The 19,442-nt window shown below is 34.7% G+C and overlaps 1 protein-coding gene and 1 long non-coding RNA gene across 2 annotated transcripts; one reads left to right on the top strand and one right to left on the bottom strand.

Moving 5' to 3' along the window:
- Positions 1 to 475: 475 nt before the first annotated feature.
- On the top strand, positions 476 to 1,944 carry LOC136208334 (uncharacterized). Its single transcript, XR_010677089.1, has 2 exons — positions 476 to 716; positions 1,089 to 1,944. It is a non-coding gene; the product is annotated as an uncharacterized lncRNA (long non-coding RNA).
- A 9,482-nt stretch (positions 1,945 to 11,426) lies between these two features.
- On the bottom strand, positions 11,427 to 13,301 carry LOC136209067 (F-box protein CPR1-like). Its single transcript, XM_066000424.1, has 2 exons — positions 13,042 to 13,301; positions 11,427 to 12,809 (listed from the first exon to the last, which is right to left on the bottom strand). Exons 1-2 carry the CDS (start codon positions 13,233 to 13,235, stop codon positions 11,609 to 11,611), a joined length of 1,395 nt encoding a protein of 464 aa, XP_065856496.1. The 5' UTR covers positions 13,236 to 13,301; the 3' UTR covers positions 11,427 to 11,608.
- Between the last annotated feature and the right edge of the window lie 6,141 nt (positions 13,302 to 19,442).

The raw sequence follows: 19,442 nt of genomic DNA, 5'->3' as shown, positions 1-19,442 counted from the left end.
AAGGAGCTACTAAAGACTAGATTGACTTGCTAATTTATAGAGATAGTGCTCTCTATCACTAGTGGAAAAATGACAATTTGCATCGATGCATTTGCATTGGCCCTTACAAAGCGCGATGCAAAAGGTTCATTTGCATCGACCCTTTATTTGGGGCCGATGCAAAAGGTTCATTTGCATCGGCCCTTATTAAGGACCGATGCAAATGAACGTATTATTTGCATCGGTCCTTTTAAAAAGGCCGATGCAGATAGTAATTGAACTATTATTTGGATCATTTGCATCGGCCCCTTAAATAGGAGCGATGCAAATAACTATATTATTTGTATCGGTCCTTTATAAGAGACCGATGCAATTAGTGTTAGTATAAATTTTAAAAAATTAATAAATTAGAAAGAGGGTATTTTGTAATTAATTGGGGTGAGCTTATAAATAATAGAAAGTTAAGTATAAATTTGGATTTTATTTTAGGGTGACTTTCTCATTTGCACCGCCTCCATCTCCCTCTTCTCCTTCTCACAAGACCAAACCCAACCTTCCATGACTGCGCTTTCCACCGCCGGAATCTCACATAGGGTTACTTTGTTTTTTTCCTCTTCTACTTCACTCGACTTCTGCTCAAAGTAATACTCCACAGAAACCGCCCAGACCATCTCTGTGGATTGCCTTGGTTGTTTCCGTCCTTCTTCTTTCGTTTCGATCTCTTTCTGTAATCTGAGGTATTCATCGACCTATCTTTCTTTTCTCTTATCTTTTGTTTATGGTTTTATGCTCCAATATCTTTTTTGTAATCTGTGAGCTTCGCTTGATGTGCTTCTCAACGTTACCTTTTTTAACTGAGAATTCTATTCGCTAGCTATCGAAAGTGAGATCTAGATTTTCAGTATAACATATGTTGCTATTTATTGTTGAATTACCGGTTTCTTGGTTGGATCCTCTGGTTTTAGATTATTGCTGTTTTTGGTTGAGGAACTAGAAGCAGCGGTGCCTTGGAAGAGTTATTAGATGCATATGTTTGTTTTTCATATGAGGTTTTGTTCCTTCTTTCTTTTTGATTCTGATGGAGATTTTCCTGATTTTGTGTTTTGCAGGTTAACTATTCAATGGAATTCCTCAGAAAAAACTTGGGTATGTGCTAATTGAATTCTGAATCTGCTGGCTACGATGTTATGATTCTTAATTCTCTTGGATTTTTAAATGGACTTATCTTCTAATCGTAAGCATCCAAGGTTTTTCTGTGGAAGAAATTTGAATTCTGTAGCATATCAATGTGCTGCTTTGGTTTTCATTTTGCTGTGTGTTACATTCTCTGGTTATGGTCGAATCAACAAGAACAGTTTTGATTTGATTTATACCCGTTCTTTCACATTAGATTCTGGTTTCGAAATTACGAAGTTCTTAGAGGTTCCTCAGATAGTTTGGGGACTTAATAATCAAAAGATAGCTTTTGCAAGAGCTTGTTTAACCGCTAGAATGATGAATAGAACTCTTTTAATGCCTAGTTTAAGTGCTTCATTATTTTACAAAGAAATGGATAAACTTGAGCTTATTTGGTTTGACAAGGTTTTTCAATTCGAGAGGTTTAATTCTCTCTGTAATGAGTTTGTGCAATTGGGAAGATATTCTGATCTTAGGAATCAATTGGGAAGAATTTACCACCACTTCTTTCTTATCTTCTTCTTTCTTACTATTCTTTTTTTGGAATTGATTTGATTTTCTAGTGTTTGAATTGCATGCTTCTTGTTATTTCAATTTGGATCAGTATTATCTTTTTCCATCCTTTAATTGTACTAATTGATCATGATTTTGTTGTAACCCAATAGGGAAATTTCTTGGAATTCTATTGATTATCTTTTGGTTAATTTGAAATTGTGTTGACTGTAGTCAATAAAGAGACTGTAAATTGTTTGTTTATGCTTACCATGTTAGTAAATGCAATTCCTTGTCTATGTTTAACTAAACTGTTGCAGATTTTGAATTCTGTAACATATCAATGTGCTGCTTTGGTTTTCATTTTGATGTGTGTTACATTCTCTAGTTATGGTGGAATCAACAAGAACAGTTTTGAGATTGTAAATGACCATTTTTCCACTAGTGTATTTTTCCATCGTTGTGAGATTGTAACATATGAAAATTTACTCTGCCTCAGTAACACGCTTACCTTTTTATTTTATTTTTTTTAATATGTAATCAGTTCTTTTTCTATTAATTTCCTTTTAAAATTAATAGTAAAAAAAATAAAAAATCATATTGCTCTAACAAACTTATTATATACACTTCACTATTTTTATTTTTTATTCTTCATCAACCAACAAACTATTTTACTTATTTTTTCTCTTACATTTATGTTTAGGAAAGAAAATTAAGACTTCCCACGCCATTACCAATAACTTCAATTTTATATATATATATATGGGGTTGTTTTCAATGGTGAGCACTAAATTATCTCCATCTATGGTGAGTGTTTAATAGCCATTGGATGAAGATCTAGTGGTTCATGATTTAAGTTGTGATTTAATATTAAAATGAGTTTTACCTGATGACATGTCAGTTGTAACTTGGAATGTTGTGCTTTGAAAAACGTTTTCTCTTTCCTCAAGATATAACCAACTTTCAAGAAATAATTTTTTTCCCGGATGTTTTTATTTTACATAAGAAGATGTCTTCTTTTACGTAATTTTGTATCCGTCTAATCAATTTATATGCATTAAATCTTAATAAATGATTAATCATTGGGAACACAGAAAGCTTGGCATTGAGAATGTACAACATTATTTATGATAACCAAATACAACATTAATGATGTTCTAATTAATGGTGTTGTTCCCCTATTTATTATCTTAGAATTGTAAGCTCAGTTTATAAATTTCTAGGATTGTAAGCTCAATTTGTAAATCCTTAGAATTCCAAGATCAATTTGTAAATCCTTAATTTTTTTTATTTCTTTAAGCATTCATTTATTTATAAACAATCATTAAACTTACAATCTCTATAATTCATATATTCTAATGCTACACTAATGATAATAATAAATGCCTAATGGCATCCATTTAGATGTCGTATTAAATACTACTCCCTTCATGCAATTCATTTATATCATCACGCAAACGTAATGTAACGTAACGTGAATATCACTCAACAGAAAACTTTACGAAACTCAAACATCACTGAACAGAAACATTACTGAACTGGAATATTAATGAACTGAAATATCACTGAACTGAAATATTTTGAATTGAAACATCACTCAATTGAAACATCACTGAACTGAAACATCACTGAACTGAAACATTACTGAACTGAAACATTACTGAACTAAAACATCACTGAACTGAAACATTACTGAACTCAAATATTACTGAACTGAAACATCACGAAACTGAAACATCACTAAGCTGAAACATTACTGAACTCAAACATTACTGAACTGAAATGTCACTAAACTAAAACATTACTGAACTGAAACATCACTCAACTGAAACATTACTAAACTGAAATATCACTCAACTGAAACATTACTGAACTGAAATATTACTAAACTGAAACATTACTAAACTAAAATATCACTTAACTGAAATATTACTGAATTGAAACATTACTGAACTGAAACACCACTGAACTGAAATATTACTAAACTGAAATATTACTAAACTGAAATGTCACTGAAATGAAATATTACTAAATTGAATATCACTGAACCAAAACATCACTCAACTGAAACATTACTCAACTGAAATATTATTGAACTGAAACATTACTTGACTGAAACATCACTGAACTGAAATACTACTAAATTGAAACATTACTTAACTGAAACATTACTGAACTAAAACCTCACTAAACTGAAATATATCGAATTGAAACATTACTAAACAGAAGCATTACTGAATTGAAACATTACTGAACTAAAATATTACTGAACTAAAATATCATTGAACTGAAGTATTAATGAACTGAAACATCAGTAAACTGAAACATTACTGAACTAAAATATTACTAAACTAAAACATTACTGAACTGAAACACCACTAAACTGAAATATTACTAAATTGAATATCACTGAACAAAAACATCATTGAACCGAAACATCACTGAACTAAAACATAACTAAACTTAAACATCACTTAACTGAAATATTACTAAACTGAAACCTCACTCGACTGAAACATTACTGAACTGAAACATCATTGAATTGAAACATTGCCGAATTGAAACATTACTAAACTGAAACATTACTGAACTGAAATATTATTGAACTAAAATATTACTGAACTAAAACATCACTGAACTGAAATATTACTGAATTGAAACATCACTAAACTGAAATATCACTAAACTGAGACATCACTGAACTGAAATATTGCTGAACGGAAACATCACTGAATTGAAACATTACTGAACTAAAAGATTACTAAACTGAAACAATACTAAACTGAAATATCACTGAACTGAAACATTACTAAACTAAAACATTACTGAACTAAAACATCACTGAACTGAAACATCACTGAACTAAAATATTACTAAACTGAAACCTTACTTAACTGAAATATTACTGAACTAAAACATCACTGAACTAAAACATTACCGTATTGAAATATTACTAGATGGAAACATTACTGAACTGAAATATTACTGACTTCAAACATAACTGAACTCAAACATCACTCAACTAAAACATTACTGAACTGAAACATTATACTAACCTGGAACATTACTAAACTGAAACATTACTGAACTGAAACATCCGTGAATTGAAACATTACTGAACTGAAATATTACTGAACTAAAACAGCACTGAACTGAAATATTACTAAACTAAAACATTAATAAACTAAAACATCACTGAATTGAAATATTACTGAACTAAAACTTACTGAACTAAAAGATTACTAAATTGAAATATTACTAAACTCAAATATTAATGAACTGAAATATTACTGAACTCAAACATAACTAAACTCAAACACCACTTAACTGAAACATTACTGGACTGAAACATTAATAAACTGAAACATTCCTACTGAAACATCATTCAACTGAAACATTAATGAATTGAAACATTACTAAACTGAACGTTACTGAACTGAAATATCACTAAAGTGAAATATTACTAAACTGAAACATTAATGAATTAAAACCTCACTGAACTGAAGTATTACTACACTAAATATCACTAAATCAAAACATCATTGAACTAAAACATCACTGAACTGAAACATCACTGAACTGAAATATCACTGAACTGAAACGTCACTAAACTAAAATATCACTTAACTGAAACATCAATGAACTGAAATATTACTAAACAGAAACCTTACTCAACCGAAAGATTACTGAACTAAAACATCACTAAACTGAAACATTACTGAATTGAAACATTACTCAGCTGAAACATTACTGAACTGAAACATTGTTGAACTAAAATATTACTGAACTAAAACATCACTGAACTAAAATATTGCTGAATTGAAACATCACTAAACTGAAACATCTCTGAATCGAAACATCACTGAACCAAAACATCATTCAACTGAAACATTACTAAACTAAAAATATTACTGAACTAAAACATCATTGAACTAAAACATTACTGAAATCAAAGATTACTGAACTAAAACATTACTGAACTGAAACATCACTGAAACATTACTAAATTGAAACATTACTAAACTGAAACATTACTGAACTGAAACATCACTGAACTCAAACATTACTGAACTTAAACATTACCAAACTGAAATATTACTAAACTGAAACATTAGTAAACTGAAATATTACTGAACCGAAACATTACTAAATTAGAACCTTACTTAACCGTAACATTACTGAACTGCAATATTACTGAACTGAAACATCACTGACTGAAACATTACTGAACTAAAATATCACTGAACTAAAATATTACTGAACTAAAACATCACTAAAGTGAAACATCACGGAACTGAAATATTACTGAACTAAAACATCATTGAACTAAAACATTATTGAAATCAAAGATTACTGAACTGAAATATTACTGAAGTAAAACATCACTGAACTGAAACATTACTGAACTCAAACATTACTGAATTGAAACATTACTGAATTGAAACATTACTGAACTGGAACATTACTGAATTGAAACATCACTCAACTGAAACATTACTGAACTTAAACATTACTAAACTAAAATATTACTAAAGTGAAACATCACTCAACTGAAACATTATTAAACTGTAACATTACTGAACTGAAACATTACTGAACTAAAACATCACTAAACTGAAATATTACTAAACTGAAACATTACTAAACTCAGACATTACTATATTGAAATATTACTAAACTGAATATCACTGAACCAAAACATCACTAAACCGAAACATTACTGAACCAAAACATCACTGAAATATTTCAGTTCAGTGATGTTTTAGTTCAGTAATATTTCAATTTAGTAATGCTTCAGTGATTATTCAGTTCAGTAATATTTCAGTTCAGTAATATTTCAGTTTAGTGATATTTCAGTTTAGTAATATTTCAGTTTAGTAATGTTTCAGTTCAGTGATGTTTTATTTGAGTAATGTTTCAGTTTAGTAATGTTTCAGTTTAGTATTGTTTCAGTTTAGTGATGATTTAGTTAAGTGATGTTTCAATTCGATGATGTTTCAGTTCAGTGATGTTTCAGTTCAGTAATGTTTCAGTTCAACGATGTTTCAGTTTAGTAATTTTTCAGTTCAATGATATTTCAGTTCAGTAATATTTCAGTTCAATGATGTTTTAGTTCAGTAATGTTTCAGTTGAGTAATGTTTCACTTTAGTAATATTTCAGTTGAGTGATATTTCAATTAAGTGATGTTTCAGTTCAGTGATGTTTCGGTTGAGTGATATTCAATTTAGTAATATTTCAGTCCAGTGATGTTTCAGTTCAATAATGTTTCAGTTCAGTAATGTTTCAGTTTAATGATGTTTCAGTTCACTAATATTTCAGTCCAGTAATGTTTCAGTTCACTAATGTTTTAGTTGACTGATGTTTCAATTTAGTATTGTTCAGTTAAGTGATGTTTCAGTTAAGTAACGTTTCAGTTGAGTGATGTTTCAGTTCAGTAATGTTTTAGTTCAGTGATGTTTGAGTTCGGTAATGTTTTCAGTTCAGAGATGTTTCAGTCCAGTAATATTTCAGTTCTGTGATGTTTCAGTTCAGTAATATTTGAGTTCGATGATGTTTCAATTTAGTAATATTTCAGTTCAGTAATATTTCAATTCAGTGATGTTTCAGTTCAGAAATGTTTCAATTTAGAAATATTTCAGTTTAATAATGTTTAAGTTGAGTGGTGTTTCAGTCTAGTTATTTTTCAGTTTACTAATGTTTCAGTTCAGTGAATTAATATTTCAGTTTAGTGATGTTTCAGTTTAGTAATATTTTAGTTTAGTGATGTCTCAATTCAGTGATATTTCGGTTCAGTGATGTTTCAGTTGAGTGATATTCAGTTTAATAATATTTCAGTTCAGCAATGTTTCAGTTCGGTAATGTTTCAGTTTAGTAATATTTCAGTTTAGTGATGTTTCAGTTCAGTAATATTTCAGTTCAATAATGTTTCAGTTCAGTGATGTTTAAGTTCGGTAATGTTTCAGTTCAATGATGTTTCAGTTAAGTAACATTTCAGTTTGGTGATGTTTCAATTTAGTAATATTTCAATTCAGTAATATTCCGGTTCAATAATGTTTCATTTTAGTAATGTTTCAGTTCAGTGATGTTTCTGTTCAGAAATGTTTCAGTTCAGAAATGTTTCAGTTGGGTGATGTTTCAGTTCAGTAATGTTTCAGTTGAGCAATGTTTCGGTTCAATTGTGTTTCAGTTTACTAATGTTTCAGTTTAATAATGTTCCAGTTCATTAATGTTTCGGTTTAGTGATGTTCCAGTTCAATAATATTTTAGTTTAGTAATGTTTCGGTTCAGTGATGTTTAAGTTGAACGATATTCAGTTTAATATTATTTCAGTTCAGTGATGTTTCAGTTCAGTGATGTTTCAGTTCAGTAATGGTTCATTTTAGTAGTATTTCAGTTCATTAATGTTTCACTTCAGTGATGTTTCAGGTGAGTGATGTTTCAGTTCACTAATATTTCAGTTCAATGATGTTTCGGTTTAGTGATTTTTCAGTTTAGTAATGTTTTAGAGTAGTAATGTTTAAGTTCAGTGATGTTTCAATTCTGTGATGCTTCAGTTTAGTTATGGTTCAGTTTAGCTATTTTTCAGTTCAGTGATGTTTCAGTTGAGTGATGTTTCTGTTCAGTGATGTTTCAATTCTGTAATATTTCCATTCAGTAATGTTTCAGTTTAGTAATGTTTCAGTTTAATCATGTTTAGTTTAGTGGTGTTTCAGTTGAGTTATGTTTCAGTTTAGTAATATTTCAGTTTAGTAATGTTTGAGTTCAGTAATGTATGTTTCAGTAGAGTGATGTTTTGGTTCAGTGATGTTTCAGTTTAGTAATATTTCGGTAGAGTGATGTTTTAGTTCAGTAATCTTTCAGTTCATGGTTGTTTCAACTCAGTAATGTTTCAGTTTAGTAATGTTTCAGTTCAATAATGTTTGAGTTCATTGATGTTTGAGTTCAGTAATGTTTTAGTTCAGTGATGTTTCAGTTCAATGATGTTTCAGCTCAGTGATGTTTCAGTTTAGTAATATTTCAGTTCAGTAATATTTCAGTTTAGTTCAGTGATGTTTCAGTTCAGGGATGTTTCAGTTCAGTAGTATTTCAGTCCAGTTGAGTGATGTTTCAGTTCAGTGAGGTTGCAGTTCAGTAATATTTCAGTTTAGTTCGGTGATGTTTTAGTTCAGTGATGTTCCAGTTGAGTGGTGTTTCAGTTCAGTAATATTTCAGTTCAGTTCATAATACAACGGAGCGTAACTTATCGTAATGTAACATAATGTACTTAACCAAACTTAACATAATACAACTTAGCGTAACTTAACGTAATGTAACTAAGTTGTAAAGTAACTTAATGTAAGCTCAATTTATAAATCTTTAGGATTGTAAGCTCCATTTTATAAATCTTTAGGATTGTAAGCTCAATTTGTAAATTCTTAGAATTGTAAGCTCAATTTGTAAGTCCTTAGATCTTTTTTATTATTTTTTTAAGCTTTCAATTATTTACAAACAATCATTTAACTTACAATCCCTAACGTAACGTAACATAACAAATATAAGCTCAATTTATAAATCTTTAGGATTGTAAGCTCAATCTAAATCTTTAGGATTGTAAACTCAATTTAAAAATTTGTCATTGTTAGGGGTGCAATTACTCTTCACTTGCCAAGGTTAGAGGCAAAATTGCACTATTTTAGATGTTAGAGTAAAAATTGCTTATAGCCGTAAACCTTAAGGGTATTTAGGAAAATAAATTTTATATGTATTATAATCTTTATTTTTGTTAGGTATTATGATCTTTGTTCATATTTCATTTAAACATCTACCATTTCTATTTATATAGATAAATGGATGGAGACCACTAATATTGTGAACATCTTAATTATTTTTATAGAGTTTACTATACACATACGTAATAACTATATTATTCACTAACATTTTTTTTTTTGGAAGAATTGAATTTTTCACCCAAATTAATTAATTTATTCTCTGTTTAAAATTGGTGCAGTATAAGTGAGTAAATTACACCAATGGTACATGAACTTTACCCTAGTTCACACTTTGGTACCTAGATTGCATTTTGTCCTAAAAATATACCTGAAGTAACGATGACCGGACAATTTAGTAAATTTTACCGGTCAATGCGAGTTTGACGAGTAAATTACACCAATGTTACCTGGACTTTACCCTGATTCACACTTTAGTACCTAGATTTCATTTTATCCAAAAAATACATCTCAAGCAAAGATGACTCAATTTATCCAAGTATAAGTTTGAAAAATGTGTTGGGATCCATTACAATTTACAATGGAGAAAATTTATTGGCAAGGAATATGGAGTGACATGATTTAATTTGATAGTAACATTCCTTTTGTGTAAATTCATTACTTAATAGTTCTTTTTTAAATAATCATTCACTTTTCTCAAAAATAAAAAATAAAAAATCATCCACCATCAAAAAAAAATTCGACGGTTTTAGTTTTTTTTTTTTTTTTTTAATGATTTTCATATATGATTTTAGAGGAAGTACAAAAATAAACATTGTGGTTTGGATCATTTTCAAACATAAACTATTTGGTTTAAAAGTTGGCAAACATGTACCTTGAGGTTGATTCCGTTAACAAACACGATCCAAATTGACTGACTAACAGTGTTAAAAAAAAATTAAAAGTCAATAGAAAAAGAGTTAATTTTATCATTATATTTATTTATTTTATAAATTAACCATCTTATTATCTAATTATCACAAACAAATCTTAAAATAAAAAATAAAAATAAAATACACCATCTTCACTATCTCTCTTTAATTTTTTATTTTTCTTTTATTTTTATTTTTTTCTCTCTCATCTTTGTTAATTTCATTCTTTGATTTTGTTAATTCAATTGATTTATAAAAATATTTGAAACTTTGCCACATGAAGAGGGCACTCTTATGCTTATGAGGTAAAATCAGGGCTCTTAATTCATCCTTGAGTACCTGAAATGGTAGTGAAACCTGAACTGGAAAATTTGACAAAAACGTATGGCAAGTTTTTGGTGTACATGGTAGCTTGATAGAAGTACAATTAATTAATTTTCTGTGTTATTAAATGTGAGAGCTAGCTAATTCTAATTGTATTGGATTAATGAATTGTGAAGGAGATAGGCTTCCATTAGGTGTACCATCGTTAATGGTGTCTCTGCAAGCAGTAAATTTGGAGATAGTGTCCCCGACTTCATTTACAAAAAAGGATGCAAAGTACAATAGAAAATATCATCTATCTAAAAATAGGTGGTGCCATTTACCAATCATTTTTACATGGATTTATTATGGAGAGAGTATTTTTGAAAAATGTGGACAATTATTTATAATAAAGAGAGAAATATGTTTTTTAAATAACGTGATAACCTATTGGCAACCTGCTATAACAGGTCATTTAATTAGAATATATTAGTCTCCATGAATGGAGACTCACCATTGAGAACTATTCCATATATATATATATATATTAATAATTATATGTATATTATTTATAATATTATCCAGTTTAATCAATCTGAATCAACCAGCTGAACCCATTAACCCCTAACTCCATTATCCATCTGATTTGATATCCGATACAGTTTTTTAAACATTGCTTCATACTATAATTGATTGTCTGCCTTTACAATAACTTTATCCATATTAATACAAATTAACTTTTTATAATTGATTATCTTGGACAATAAATCACTTTTTTATCTGTTATTAGAAGAACCCAAGTCCCTCACTTTTTATCTGAGTAGTATCTCCAAATGCAAATTTAATTTTGAGAACACATCAAATAAATATTAATTTTATACTAAAAATCTATTGAATTTCCATTTTACAATAAAAATTAGTTGGTAGCAAAATATAGGAAAACTCAACTAATTAAATCTATAAACAATAGCATGAATCACTAAAACTTTCAAAGCAACATGCTTTTCATAAGATAAATGCTAGCCATCAAATTCCTACACTTATGCCAGAATTGCTTTCTTCTTTTTCCTTTTCTTTTTCTTCTTCAACCAAACCAAACTCTCAATACAAGAAAATACTTTCTGCTTACGTTTATCTCCGGCAACAATCCTTTGGATATTTTTCTCTTTAAAATCATACAAATATACCGCATATTGTTCATACAAAATATAGATTTTATCTCCATTCTTCGAAAATCCCAAAATTACTCCACCCATCAAAATGGGAAAATTCAAGGTAGATTGTATGCAAGAAAGTTGTTCAAATCTAATCGAGCATAATTTAGTCCAACAGAACTCACCTTCATCATTCTTCCTCTTCCTAGCATATAACTCCCAATACTCGTTAGAACGAAAAAGGCTAACGCAGAGACATCCGTCAACAACCTCCAAATTATGATCCGCATCATAATCCTCAAAATCTCTATTGACAAAAGCCAAATCAGAAAGAGATACTTTAGAAAACGTCTCTTTTATCAAATCGAATGCGAATATTATCACTTCACCATCGTCACATAAGAAATGGAAAGCCCCATCCACAAAGCAATTTCTGAAATTATCCGTAAGCCAGTAGAGATCGTCATCTGGGAGTTCAATCCTTCTCCAATAACATGACTTCAATCCCAAAATCCAAATCTCATAATTGTAATCTATATCATCCCATTGATGAACAACAACTTGTGTCTCTCTGATTACTAGAACCTTGTAATCATCTATTGAATCGACATAACCAAAACCCCAACCTACGATGCAAGGTATAAGATTATCTTCCTTATAAGGTAAAACAGGAAGTTTTCTGGACTTACGGTTAGTTGGATTCCACACAATAAGACTAAAATCATCTTCCTTTAGCAGGACCAAACCATTACAGTGAGCAAAAACAGTGTGTGCAAATTCATCATACTCATCTGATTCAGGTTCAGGTGGATTCCCCTTACGGAGCTCTGGCGGGAAGGGCTCATCCATGTCTAGAACATGAATCGGGACCGGATTAATACTGTTCACCCAGCCAAAGTGTCGGAAAACAATCTTGCTGTGAGTTCTGTTCTCTGAAGTTGTAGTGAGATGCAACTTGATGAAATTGGGGCTATCAATGGTGTCATGTAGTGATTTACAAATGCATCTGAAACGCAAAAGAGTCTTCGCCGGCAACAATTGCAGAATTTCTGCGATAAGCTCCTGAGGAACTTCGTTTGCCATATCACTGATCATTTAGGGTTTGGTTAATTACACAAGAAAAGAACCATCAATATCAATAAGTAAAGAATATTGTCCCCCAGAAACAAAATCAATTTCAAATCTATCTATCATCTGAGAAAAGAAATACATAATCTGCGAAATCCGATAATTAACTTGAACACATTCGAGAAAATTGGAAAAGCTAAGAAAATTGGGAATCGAGAAATCAAATCCAAAATCGAGGAATAGATGTATACCTGATCTTATAATGCATGTGATCTTCTTGAGTGACCTCAACGCTTCTTCTGTGATTATTATATGATCCAAATAGCTCAAATATGAAAAAAGAAGCAGTCAATCCCAAAGCTACAACTGTAATGAAGGTCGCCGGAGATAGAGCTGTGTAGACGGCGATAGCATCCTTGAGAGACTCCCATAGCTGCAAATCCATTTTTTTGGGATTGGGTCTTCAGTGCCAAAGATCCGAAAGAGTGAAATCCTCTATACTTGGTGGATTTGTAATCATCTCAACAATTAATTGTAAAATGAATGAATGAGATTTAATTGATCAATAAATAACTAATTAAATATTAAAATTTATCAATTAAATCTCATCCATTCATTTTGCAATTAATGGTTGAGATTACAACTCCACCAACTCTAAAAGCTTTTTAACTTTAGAGGATCCCGATCCAATATATTGTTAGTTCAGTCCACTACGAAACTTACACTGATTTTAACTATTAATATATTTATTAGTAATAGATAGTTGTTTAAGTAAATCTTTAATTGTTAAAAAAAAGTAAATCTTTTTGTTTTTTTTTTTGGTACAACAGGAAAGAAAAAAAACAACCAAACACCGAAACAAAAAGCTAACCTGGGATCTGTCTAGGAAAGCTAACCCCAACTCTGTCCTCTAAAAGGAGAGAAGAAAGATAGATAGGAGGATCAGAAATGGTGGTAACACCTAACATCCCCTCGTGCCCAGCCGCCGCCAAGCGATCTGCAATTCGATTTTGTTCTCTGTAGATGTGGCAGAACTCTAAGGACTCAAAGGAGGATCCAAGACTTCTAATAGCTTTGATAAGGTTCTGGCTACTAAGACAAATAGCATGATTATTAGATATCATACTAATAGCCTCCATATTATCAGACTCCATAGCAAGCCTTTTAATACCCAGATTTCTAGCAAGCTTGACTCCAGAAAGAATACCCCAAAGTTTCGCTGAAAAAGATGAGCCCAAACCCAGGTTATGGGTGAATCCAGACAACCAGGCACCTCCCGCGTCCCTGAGCACGCCCCCCGCCGCGATCTTACCACTATTGAGACAGGAGCCATCCGTGTTCAACTTAACCAACCCTTCCTTCGGCCTACACCAACCAACGAGGTGAACCTCTTTATTCTGGGTAGAATTGGCAAGGGGCTCCCCTTTGAAGCTCCCTGTAATGGTAAGGAGCTTTTTAGAGAAGAACTCGGGTAAGTTCTGAATAAAAACAGTCTTCTCACCAAAGATCTCCTCGTTCCTCCACTTCCAAAGGTGGTGGCAGATAATAGCAAATAAAATGTCTCCCTGCTCCATGCTAGCCAGTAACCTACCTTTAACCCCATTGGAGAACCAGTCATTCTCAGGATAGGCAAAGAAGGAGGGGAGAATGTGGTGCGGAAGAACTTTCTGCCAAACCTCCTTACTCTTGGGGCAGTCCCTAAGGGCATGGCACAAAGATTCAACTTGGCCTCTGCATCTACTGCACGCTCCTGAATCCGCCAAGTGACGTCTATGTCTATCCAAATTGGTCAGCAACCTGTCCTTGACACCAAGCCACAGGAAGCTCCTCATTCGGTAAGGGATTTTCAGAGCCCAAATGGATTTCCAAGTGTCCGAAAGAGGGTCGGATCTGTCAAGAGTAAAGGCTTCAAAGGCAGACTTGCAAGAGTAAGCTCCATTGTTGTCAGGGCCCAGCAATGCTTATCCTTATCCTCCTCAAGGTTGCTAATCTTAACTCCCCTGATTCTGAGGAGAGAATCAAGGCTCAAGAAGGAATCAAACATAGACCAAATCCACTCCCCATCAGAGTCCACCACATCAACAATCCTCCAGTTTCGGAAATTGCTAGGCGGGGGAGAGCAGCAAACCTCTATAAGTGGTTTATCTCCGATCCAGGTGTCATATCAGAAGCTTATGGATTTACCATTACCCACCTCCAGGCCAACCCACGTGCAGAACTCAGCAAACACAGCACTGAGCCCTTTCCAAAGGAACGAACAATTGCCAACTCTCTCTTTAGGGCCCCCAAAGATTTTGTCCTTTCGATACTTGCCACAAAGCAGACGAACCCAAAGAGAAGAAGGGTTCTGCCACATTCTCCAGAGGAGCTTCATCAACAAGACCTTATTGTTATCTTTAGCTTGTCTGATGCCAAGCCCCCCCTGCTTTTAGACTGGCAGACCTCCTTCCACGGGACAAGGTGAATCTTCCTACCCTCTCCAGACTCACCCCAAAGAAAACGCCGGTTGATTTTATCAAGCTCATTGAGAACCGGCTTAGGCAACTTGCAAGCTTGCATGATATGATTGGGAGCAGCGCAGTTGACAGACTGAATTAAGGTTAGACGGCCGACTAAGGAAAGAGAATTGGCCTTCCAACTAGCACACAACCCATTAGTTTTATCCAGAGTCTCCTTAAAGGAGGCTTTGGAAACTCTGTCACTATGAAGGGGAATCCCAAGATACTTTCCCAAGGATTGGGTAAGAGGAATACCCGAAAGATCGCTAAGCTTACTACAGAGGCTCCTATCCATGTTCTTAGAGCAAAGCATCCGGGACTTGTGGACATTGATCTTCTAGCCAGAAGCAGCACAAAAGCACTCAAGAATATTCATGACCACACCAATTTGCTCCTCATTCCCTTCTACAAAGATCATCACATCGTCAGCGAATAACAAGTGGGAAATAGGAGGGCAAAATCTGTTAATGGACACAGGATGGAGACTCCCTTTATTCACAGCATCTTGAATAAGGTGAGCTAGACTTTCCATAGCTATCACAAAAAGGAAAGGGCTCATAGGATCTCCTTGGCGGATACCCCTAGAGGGAGAAAATTCATCAGACATATCTCCATTGATCAGAACCTGGAAAACAGGAGAGGTCACGCACTCCTTAATCAAATTCCTCCAGTTCTCAGGAATAGCATCTTTACTTAAGCTATCCATAAGAAAGCTCCAGTTTAAACGATCATACGCTTTCTCCAGATCAAGCTTGAGAGCCACGATCCCTTTTTTACCCTTCTTCATTTTCATGGAATGGACCATCTCTTGGGAAATAACCACATTGTCCATCATCTGCCTACCAGGAACAAAGCTACCTTGATTTTGGCTAATAATCTCAGGAAGGATCCGCCGGATCCTATTAGCCACAATCTTAGTGATAGCTTTGTATAACACATTACAAAGGCTGATCGGCCTCATTTGTAAAAAGGAGGAGGGCTTTTCAACCTTAGGGATCAGAACCATGAGGGTTTTATTAACCAGGCTAATCTCGTTGGAACCGCGGAAGACTCCAATGATGAAATTATAGACACCTTCCTTCACCGAATCCCAGTGTTTATGGTAGAAACTAGCAGGGATACCATTGATTCCTGGAGCTTTAGTAGCTCCAATACTGGTGAAGGCAAGGTCAATTTCTTTCCGGTCGATAGGATGAAAGGAATCAATAATAACCTCCTCCTCTAGCCTAGGAAAGGTGACCCCAGAGTGGGTTGTGTCCAGATCCACCACTTCCTCTTTAAAGAGGTTTTTATAGAACTCAAGAGCAAGGCGACGAATATCTTCTTCCTCATAAATCCAGTCACCATTAGAATTTTTAATAGCATCGATATGGTTCCTTTGCCTTCTAATTATAGTAGAAAGGTGGAAGAATCTGGTGTTCCGATCGCCATCCTTAATCCAAGCCTTCCTAGATTTCTGGAACCAGAGGAGCTCTTCCTGTCTAAGGACCGCTTCCAGCTTGTTCTGGAGAGATCTAAGATGACAATTCATACTATGGTCAAAACGGATCTCCAAACAGCGTTGAATGCCTTCCATCCTCCTTAAGAGTTTATTTTTCCTTCGGATAATATGGCCAAAGATGTTTTTATTCCATCCCACCACATTCCTTCTAAACTCCTCAGCAGCAAGGAGAACATTAGAATGGGGTTGCCAATTATCCTTAACAAAGTTCCTGAACTCAGGGTGGGTGTCCCAAGCAATAAGGTACCTAAACGGTCTATTCCCTTTGGGCCGATGACCTTTAACCAGCTTAACGAGGATAGGACAATGGTCCGAGTGGCGAAAAGGGAGGTTCAGCACGTTTACCTCAGGAAATCTATAGATCGCCGCTACATTCACATACATTTTATCCAACCGAACAAACACGCTGTTCCTTTTCCAGGTGAATTTGTGGCCAGCCGCACCAAGGTCCGAAAGCCCACAAAGATCCATATTCTGTTTATGGTTAAGGCACCGGTTGATATAATGATTGCCCCCCCCCCCCTTTCTGATCACTCATCCGGGCAATATCATTAAAATCACCAGCGACCAACCAAGGATCCATCATATTCGTACTAATAGAGAACAGAATCTCCCAAAGCCTCTTCCGGTTCGTCAGGATCGGATCGGCATAAACAAAGGATATAAAGAAAGGTTTGTTGCTAGGATAACACACCTTGCTATGAATGAATTGGTTATCAATAGTAATAATATCAATACTCACGCTCTGGCTTCCAAAAAAGCCAGATCCCCCTTGCTCGACCAGTCGCCTCCGACCTGACATACTTCCAATTCTTAAACTTTTTAACCACCTCATCTCCTTTGGAACCACTAACCTTGGTTTCAAGAAGAGCAAAACAGGAAGGGTTAAATTGCTTAATAAGATCATTAACATGGATGCGGGTCGCCTTGCTAGCCGCACCTCTAACATTTCAAACAAAGAAGTCCATCAGAAGGATGACAATTGATCACAGGCACACACCCTAGAGCAGGTATTTATTCGGGGCTCCTGAGAGCCTAGAAGAGGTTCCAGCCGGCCCTATTTTATCCCAAGACTCCAAAGAACCAAGGCTCTTTTTAAGGTTGGCCTTAGTTTTCTTCAAATGAGGCTTATTAACTCCTATCGACTTTCCCATTAGGGGGTCTACAAGGGGATTCAGGACACTAACCTTATTAAGCTTAGCCTTCCCTGTCGAGCCAGTGACCTGGGATTTCCCCTTAGCATAAGCTTTGGGATCGAATAGAGGATTAATAGAGTCACCAAGGATGGTAGCTGGCTCCGCAGACTCAAGGCTTGGCATACTCAACTCCATATGTTCATCTGGAACCTCCGAGTCCTGACTATCCACACTAGCCAGGGCTCCGAATCTAGATCCTGAACTAGAAGCTGAGTCCCCACCAGCACCACTCTTAGTATCAGGAGGCCTAGCCTTGATCTCAGGGGCAATTTGGAGAGCGGTCATCTCCTTACTTAATTCTGGAGCTTGGTTCCGAGTAGCATTAGCACGTGGCTTCCTTCAGGCAGACCTCTTGGCCAACATCCATGGCCCAAAATTTTTCTCCTCACCTTTGCTTCCTTCATCCCTGCCTATGATAGGCTCCACCACCTCCTCAACCACTTTCCTTCTTTTGGGGCAGCCATCATAGGTATGGCCAAACATACCGCATTCATAGCAGATATTATGAATACCTTCGTATTCTATATAAAAGACCTTATTCTGAACGGAGAATTCAGACAGAAGAGGCTTAGCAAGATCAATGTCAATACAAACCCTGGCAAACTTGCCTCTTTCTGCCCCAATGGTAGTCTTGTCCACGTGATGAACTTTCCCAACCAGGCCACCAATCTTATTCAGAAATCTTTCGTTATAGTATTCAATGGGTAGACCTGGAAATCTGACCCAAGTAAGGATTCTATTGACAGAGCAACCATGCGGATTAAAATTTGGTACCCAAGGCCTCAGGGCTAAAACATGGTTGGATATGATATAAGGTCCACCATTAATCACTGAATTGTAATCTTCTGCCCTTGTAAATCTTATGACATAATAGTCGTTCTCCAGATCTGTGATAGTAACCTTCCCTTTCTTTGCCCATTGTGCCTGGATCCTCTGAGCAAAGTAATTAAAGCTAATTCTTTTCCCAATCACAGTGACAATTAAGGCTAATTTCCATTTAGCTCTGAGGATACATTTATCTTCAGAGGACAAACGAATAACAGGACACAACGGGTCCTCTTGATCCCCATCCTCAACATCAGAATCGGAGAAGAAATCCTCAGACTCATCCTCCATCATGTCATTTTCAATCCTGGGTTCTTCCTGAACCACCCCTAACACCTTATCTCTCCATGAATATTTTCCCATGCCAATACCAGGGTTAACAGAAGCAACAAGATTAGCCCTAGGGCTAGCGACAAACTGGCCTGCAATCCCCTGCACCAATTTCCCGTTCGCCTGGGGTACCACAACTTCCCTGCCTGACCTAGTGTCAATGGCCACCGTCGGAATCCTCACCTGGGCATCCTCCCCCGCGACTCCGCTGCCAGAATTTCCATTAGCGCTAGGCGCCGTAATCCCGCACACCCCAGCCGGGGTATGTCCTGCCGCAGCACAGGCCAACTCCACACCAGGGC

Source organism: Euphorbia lathyris, chromosome 10 (assembly GCF_963576675.1).
Source record: "Euphorbia lathyris chromosome 10, ddEupLath1.1, whole genome shotgun sequence".
Taxonomy (NCBI): domain Eukaryota; kingdom Viridiplantae; phylum Streptophyta; class Magnoliopsida; order Malpighiales; family Euphorbiaceae; genus Euphorbia; species Euphorbia lathyris.
This window is presented reverse-complemented; position numbering and strand designations above follow the sequence as displayed.

What these genes read in the sequence shown, in the direction of transcription:
- LOC136209067 (XM_066000424.1), bottom strand. Translation starts at nt 13,235, where the DNA reads ATGGATTTGCAGCTATGGGAGTCTCTCAAGGATGCTATCGCCGTCTAC. An exon ending in CACATGCATTATAAGATCAG is followed by an intron (nt 12,810 to 13,041) that starts GTATACATCTAT and finishes CTAAATGATCAG; the next exon opens with TGATATGGCAAACGAAGTTC.